This window comes from Montipora foliosa, chromosome 6 (assembly GCF_036669935.1).
Source record: "Montipora foliosa isolate CH-2021 chromosome 6, ASM3666993v2, whole genome shotgun sequence".
In the NCBI taxonomy this organism is placed as follows: Eukaryota; Metazoa; Cnidaria; class Anthozoa; order Scleractinia; family Acroporidae; genus Montipora; species Montipora foliosa.
Genome location: NC_090874.1, coordinates 7,018,980 through 7,026,479, shown reverse-complemented (window position 1 = coordinate 7,026,479; position 7,500 = coordinate 7,018,980). Strand labels below are relative to the sequence as shown.

The window sequence follows — 7,500 nt, the reverse complement described above, 5'->3', positions numbered from 1 at the left end:
TATGTTAATGATTTCAACAAATGCTGGAAAAGTGTATTTACCAGAACACGAGACAATTCAAAATCGCAAGTTAGAACTATTAAGACCGTCGTGACGTCCTCTTCGAGTCAGAAACAAATTTGACGTGAAAATGGACTGAAATGATAAAACTCTCAAACAAGATAAGCAAGAAAGTCAAGTAAGTCAAAACTTCAGTAAACTGAGACCACATGAAGATGTTAATCTTGGGCAAACACCTCAGAATTACGTAGCTAAATGACCAAGATGCGTTTTGAGTCTCCTAATTTATCGGGGGTTGGGAGCAGGACTGAAAAGGGCGGGAGCCGGGAGATAAAGATACGGGAAGAGGGAGGCTCTGATCCCCCTGTCCTCCCCCCCCCCCCCTCCTACAGTCCAAAGCGGCAAACGAACGCGAGACTTTTCTCAAATTTCATAAAAAGGTCTAGCAAGTGGTCATATATATAGTACGTGTCAAGAGGTTCAGATTTGCACACACGGCATGTACACGGAATTAACTCAAAAATAGCAAGACATTATTATGACCCCTAATTTCTTTGGGCTTTATTTACTTTCAAAAACAACTTTAACTACAATTTCCCCTGAAAAATTATTGTCTTTTGCACGGGCTTGACATTCGTTTCCATAGGAACCCGTTGATTTTCATAAATCTTTGGATTTCTCGATCTGGTCTTCTTCATCACCATTCCCGTTCTTAGTGTTTTGAAATTCTTCCGCATTTATTGTACCCTCTTTATCTTTCTCCTCACCGTCCGCAATTTGTATAACGTCATTACCCCCTTCTTGAGAAGAGCATTCTGCAGTGTTCTTAGTTTTGGCAGTTGTCTGCGTAATTGGCCTCCTGTCTGCACCGTCTTGGTCTGATTCGGGTTGAAGGTCCTTCAACTTTTCGTTCATTGCAAAGTGCTCCCGTAAAGTTCTTAGCCACCTGTGCATGCTGAGTTAAAGTTAAGGTCAATCCAGCATGCAAAAAACGATACGAAATGGGAATAGAATGGCATTGCCATGCAATAAGTTGGTTAAAAAAGTAGTCACAAATCCGTTGTGTCGCGATTTAAGTTTGGCGTCAAAAGCAATTTCTCAATCGCTTCGGTTTTGTATTTTGACGCTTACTGATTGGCTTAAAAATCTCGCGCCACTTTTTCCTCCAGTCAGAAACAAAAGCGATATGGGCCTGTACCCTTGCGTTTCCTCGCGTTTTACGCCAGCTGCTTAATGTTGGGAACCTTCCTTCCTCCCTCCCGTTTTTCTTCGGGGAGGGGTGGGTACGGCTACACGTACGCTAACTTAAAATGGAATTATTTGACTTCCCGCGTCCCTTGTTTTTAGCCAAAGTAATTATTGAATATAATATTGCATATTGAAAATCGGTCATCATGTCTGTTCCAGAAGAGGAGAAAATGTAGAACTGATTCATCAGCAAAGAGGATACACATTCTCTCTAATTTCTGTATCTACGATATGTTTGTAGATAAACTGATCTTTGAACTGCTGTATTTCCTCCTAAACCATGGTAAAAAATATAAATCAGTCACAATTCTAGTCAACAAGGAGATTCGAAAGGCGATGGAATAAATACATCTTTGTGAGAAGCCTTAAAATGCACCTAAACTCAAACGTATTCTCTTTTGCAAAATTGAAATGTCCAACGTATATTTTACCTTTGCTTCCCTAGAATTTACTTCTAATAGGCCTAATGAGGTACGAGAGAATAGCAAAGATGGCATCATTTGTCCCGTGACCAGGCTAGTGAGAAGTATGGGTCTGCTCCTTCAATGACGTCAAGAGCTAAGTTCTTTCAAAACTACAATACGAAGCACTTTATGACATCATCGAAGGAATAGGCCAATGCCTCTCACTGCCTCGGCCATGAGACAAACAATTGCCAGCATCTTTCTCTTCCATACCTCATGAGGCCCATTATCAAGTAAAATCTAGAGAAGCAAAGGTAAATATATCTTAGATATTTCACTTCTGCAGAATTAAACATTTTGAGATTACGTGCACTTTAAACAACGAAGATGTTTAAAGTGTTAGTAGATGAAAACTACTAACTCTGGTTTTCATGAGACGTAATCGACGTCATGTTGGTGAACGACCTCTCATGAGCTCCATTTGTTCTCCCACCAGCATTTGTACATTGCACCATGGGATGACGCAGTGGAGAGAACACTCGCCTCCAACCAATGTGGCCCGGGTTCGATTCCCAGACTCAGCGTCATATGTGAGTTGAGTTTGTTGGTTCTCTTCTCTTCTCGGAGAGGTTTTTCTCCGGGTATTCTGGTTTTCCCCTCTCCTCAAAAACCAACATTTGATTTGATTTTCGTTAATTTGTTGATTTCAGTTTACATTAACCTTAATTAGTGCTCCAGCGCCAGAAGACTAGACGGAATAGACACTTAAATAAAGTGCCTTTACTTTCCTACCGACCTCGTTGTCGTCCCATTGCAATCTTTCGTGGATTCCATCGTCTCCATACCGTCTGTCATAAGCGTCAAAATGAACCTTGTTGAGACGAACAAAACAAAATAAAAAGACGACGTTTGCCTTAATACAGGCGTATTTCAGAGGAAGCTCATTTAGTCTTTTGGTGGTCCCACTGAATTTCCGAAGCTAGGGAACGAGCGATTCGATCGACTCCAAAGAAAAGAGCCTTGCTCTGGAGACGGATTTTTGCCCTACGAAGCCAGTGACATTCCGTATCACTCCCTTACTATATATAGTGGAGGAGAGAGCCGCACGCGGATTTAAGTCGTCAAACTTCACAGTCATTTTGCTTTTTATTACCTTGAAAAAAGGATAAAAAGATCAACTTCTCAAAACAAGCAGGTGACAGTTTCAAAAAGGGCTTTTCGGGACCAATACAAAAACAAAATGACTGTGAAGTTTGACGACTTGAATCCTCTCCGTTGAGATACAAAGGGAATTGTGACACTCGAAAATTGCCCGCACAGCTACGGGACTTTCGAGAAACGGGCCCCAGGTTGAGAAATTACTTGGTGGACAGATCAGTGGTGTCTACGTGCGACCGCCACCATTACCTGGTCAAGAACAAGTCCAACTGCTGGTGCTCTCGGAATATCCACCTTTAAAACAAAACACAGAAATTTTCAATTCCTCTCAACAGGAAATCACGGTTAACCATTACACTTAGTTATTGTTAGAAATACGCACAAAGCTTTGATCGTGTTGCATGTCAACATTGGGCAAGCATTTAATTTCTTAGCCTGCATAGATGGCGGTCTTCTAGGCGCGCGGAATAAAGTTTTGGCGGCGGAGCCGCTAATCGCGAGCGGTGAAGCGAAGTCCTCCTCCCCATTCTCCTCGCGGCTCCGCCGCCAAAACTTTATTAAAACTTTATTCCACGCGCCTAAAATACCGTCACCTACGCAGGCTATTAATTTCTGGGCATACAGTAAGTGTGCTAAAAAAAACAAAGTACACCTACTTTCTCTTCTTTTCTGGCCAGATCTAGGACACTCATGGGTACGACTCCACGTGTTATTGCCAAAACGAGACCTGATAGAAGCCCAAAACAGTGATGGGAAAAAGGCGGTTATTGTGACAAATTTTTACCAGTAAGAACAATCACAACTGACTTAAGATCTACGAAGCAATCGTCAACGAGAATGCCACAAAACAAGAATATTATAGGTTAAAAGAGGAAAAATAGTCGTGATGCACGTGCGACACGCATTTTATCACATATTTTTGCCGTACTCTTCACAACAACGACGTGAAATCACCAAATTTGAGGTTTTAATGACAACGCGAGCGTACAAATGTGAATCATTCATTCTCTATTTTATTCTGAAACCGCTCGTACCAATTTATTCGTAGGATAATTGCCCCACGATGTAGGACGTGAACGACATGGACTAACCGCGAATGACATACGTCATACATGAAATTTATTTTGAGGTGACGGTTTTTGCCGACGTCACCGTCGTATAGAGCGGTTTTCAATAGAGAGTAGAAAGTAATTAGCGAATTGCTTTGGTTTTGCAACACTTCACTCACTCAATGATTGGTTCAAAGTTCTCGCGCCACTTTTTAAACCAATCAGAAGTGAAACCAAAACCAAACACGGCTCACGCGTGCACATTTTCCCGCCCTTTGCGTCGGCTACGTATAATTACTTCGAGTTTTGATTGCATGGTTTACTGGATTGTTTCCGTCCTTTTTGATTGGCTAAAGTAATTACTTTGGTTTTGGTTTTACGACATTCGATTGAAACGCGCTCAATCTAAGGCCCTAATAACAATATTATAACAATCCCGACACCCAAATCCCTATTGAAACAGACTAACTTCAGAATCAGGTTGCTACAAAACCTTTAAGAAAAAATTATACTAGTCCTTATTATAAAGAGCAAAAGCTTACAGCCTACCTATCATTTTTCTGATCTGATGCAGCATAAAGCTCTGCCCTTTTATTGAGATGGTGATAAATTCTCTCTCATCTTTCTCAAATGTCCTCCCACACTTTAAAAGGAAGAAGGCTATTTTGAACATCAGAACCAAAATTGACCAAGCTACACAAAAGTCAGCACTACAATAATCATTATGTGACTTCCTTACCTTGAACTTTATAATATACCGTTTTGCACTGGGATCACTGTATTTCCTGAAAAAAACAAAACAAAAATGAATCTATCAACACAAACCATTAACCATGTAAGAACCAGACTGAAACTGACTTTACGAACTAAATGATCCTCAAACTTATCTGGACACTTTAGACACCTGAAAAGGTGTCCGGCAACTCCAGTGGAATTTGAACCCATGACCTCTGTGATGGCAGTGCAATGTTCTACCAACTGAGCTATGAAGCCGCAAAGTTGGGGAGCAGATCAATTTGTTGGGCTCATTTGTTCCAGTGAAAGGAGTCAATGAATGAAATAAAAGTACATAGTCATTGGAAGTGTGGGTTATAGAAAAAAGAGAGAAGTGATCCTGGCTTGCACTTATCTGAAGAATTTAAGCAATTGTTTCTGATAGACTCCAGGTGGCATTAACAGGATTCAGAGCCATGACTTCTCCAATGCTGATCTACTAACTGAGCTACAGTATGAAGCCAGAAAGATGGGTTGGACTCATGTGTTTGTGTGAAAGGACTTGATGAAAGATGAAAAAATGTATATAATTATTTGAAGTGCAAGTCCACAGTAATAAACTCAAGATGACAGAAACCAATAAAAAATGTGCAATATCTGCATTCTTTCATGAGACAGACTGTATGTTCACTCACTTGCCTGATGTAAAGTTGTGATAATTGTGTGTTCCAGTAAATTTGGAGAGAACTTCATTGACTTCTCCAATCTTCTCTTCTGTTGGTAAGTAAAGTAGTACTACTGTACATTTACTCAAATAAACGTCATGACTCAGCTCATATATTAATGTTTGGAACTAGAGCTTTTCTGCTTATTAAAATCATTTCCAAATTCCAGAACATTAATTTTAACTTAAAAATGAATATTCTGTTCTAGAGTATTCACAAGGGGCTTTACGAAAGGACGACGCCAACATCAACAGTTAGGGTTAGAAAAATGTCACTTAGCACTAACGTAAGAATTTTGTGATTATTTTTTCTTGTTCACCACATACATTATAGGTGAACAATCCTGTAACTGGATGGGTACGATTGGCTTTAATTAAGTAAAAATAGAAAATGAATGGTTCATTATTACACATGTAAGCCCATGCGTGGGAAGGAAGGGGGGAGAGGGGGGGGGGGGGGTACTCCCAGAAAAATTGTGCAGGGGTGTGCAACCTGCCTCCTGAGACACTTACCCTATTTCAGACCAATATCTGAGATTTTCCATAACCTCTTTCAGACTGGACCAAGAATTTGATACCCACATACCCAATTCAAGATTTGAATAAACAAACCATACCCGAAAAAAAAAAAAAAAAAAAACAGCTGTACAGCTGCGCCATATATGAATGACGAGAAGCATAACAGTTTTTGTTTGTACCTGTGCAGTTTATTTGCGGCCAGTGTTTATTTCAGGGTGGGGTGGATATTGAGTAAACGAGGTAATGACAAAATTAAAATAACAAAAAAACCAATAAAGTAAAATAACTCTGGGACATTGAATTTAGGCTGAAAAGATTTTACAGCACATTTAGTTTTACAAAAAAAAAAATAGTAATTTTGTATTATTATCTTAGCATTGCACTGCTGTATTACCTGTAATTCTGTACTTTGATGTTGTTTGCTGTAGAGAAATAAAAAGATGCAGAAGTTGGTTACGATATTTAATATGAGGTTTGCTCAAGCATCTGCAACCATGCGTTTGAAGAGATATACCAAGTTCTTTGCTTCAGTGACGCTATGCTTTTGCTCAAGAAAAATTAAAGATAACATGTCATAACAAATTACTGACACATTGCCATTAGGGGCTTTTTTTATTGCACAAATTACCACAGAGCTTTGTATGCAACCACAGTTTATTGACAAATCATCTGCATTTGTTTAAGGCTGTTAGGCACCACGCCTTCTGAGGGTGCGTATTGGTGTTTACCGGTAAATGAACAGTGAATCACATAATTCTAACAAATGTATACACTTGTAAAGTACAGGTACACAGACTAATGCTACAATCTGTTAACATCAAACTGGATTTGAAGGACTTACACTATCTTCAGCAAAAGCATACGTTGGGGCAACATATTCATATGTCCTTGCCGAGCAGTGATCTTTTGCATCAAAACCTCTCGTCGTTCTTTTCATTGCTGCAAACAAATGCAGTAATGCTATTACTCAGATTCATAAATATCACATTAAAGTACTGTTTTTTCAATGCTTTAAATAAGAGATCAACACTTACCAATAACTCTTATCTCAGGTGGCAAATGCATGTTGATCTTTGGTAATATACTTTGCTCTGGTACCATTTAAAAATGACAAAGAAAACAAATTAATGTTAGTAAAGTTGTTGAAAATAATCTCTGGTTTTAAACTTACTAGTGGATCCTCATTGGAGTGAAGCACACATCTTAACTCAAGCAATTGAGTTCAAAGAACTTCACGAAATCCAGCTTTGAATGGGAATCAAACCCATGGACATTACACCACTTCACTTCTATTGTGCATCCTCACAAAGATACATGTACGTGACATGTACAGTGCAATTAGCGTCAGCAGCCATACAGTTTAGAATTACTTACATTGTAATACAATAATATGATACTTTAAAAAGGAATAATAATAGAGAACCAAATAAAATATCTGTCATGGCATCGAATCAGGGTATCGACTCAGGGCCATATTGGTGAAAGGTGAGTGCTCTCACCACTAAAGTAAAGTTAAGTCAAGTAAAGTCAATTTATTTAACATCGGTAGTTCCTTCAGTTACGAAACTGGTATCAATGGAAGCCAACGGTGCGCCTTTTACCCCCCTCCCTCTGTCAGTGCTCCGTTTCACAGATATTTAAAGCTACATGTATAGCTACACGGATCAGAGGAAAGTGAAAACAG

At 39.4% G+C, this 7,500-nt stretch overlaps 1 protein-coding gene across 1 annotated transcript in view; it reads right to left on the bottom strand.

Moving 5' to 3' along the window:
* Positions 1–526: 526 nt before the first annotated feature.
* Positions 527–7,500, bottom strand: part of LOC138006531 (pseudouridylate synthase 1 homolog) — a 12,015-nt gene continuing 5,041 nt past the window's right edge. Inside the window, exons 5-15 of the mRNA XM_068852919.1 lie at positions 6,851–6,919; positions 6,658–6,755; positions 6,211–6,238; positions 5,269–5,347; positions 4,599–4,644; positions 4,409–4,502; positions 3,467–3,537; positions 3,060–3,104; positions 2,449–2,523; positions 1,451–1,521; positions 527–955 (exon numbers count right to left, since the gene is read on the bottom strand). Coding sequence (XP_068709020.1) covers positions 661–955; positions 1,451–1,521; positions 2,449–2,523; positions 3,060–3,104; positions 3,467–3,537; positions 4,409–4,502; positions 4,599–4,644; positions 5,269–5,347; positions 6,211–6,238; positions 6,658–6,755; positions 6,851–6,919 — 971 coding nt within the window. The 3' untranslated portion in view covers positions 527–660. The remainder of the gene's footprint in view (positions 956–1,450; positions 1,522–2,448; positions 2,524–3,059; positions 3,105–3,466; positions 3,538–4,408; positions 4,503–4,598; positions 4,645–5,268; positions 5,348–6,210; positions 6,239–6,657; positions 6,756–6,850; positions 6,920–7,500) is intronic.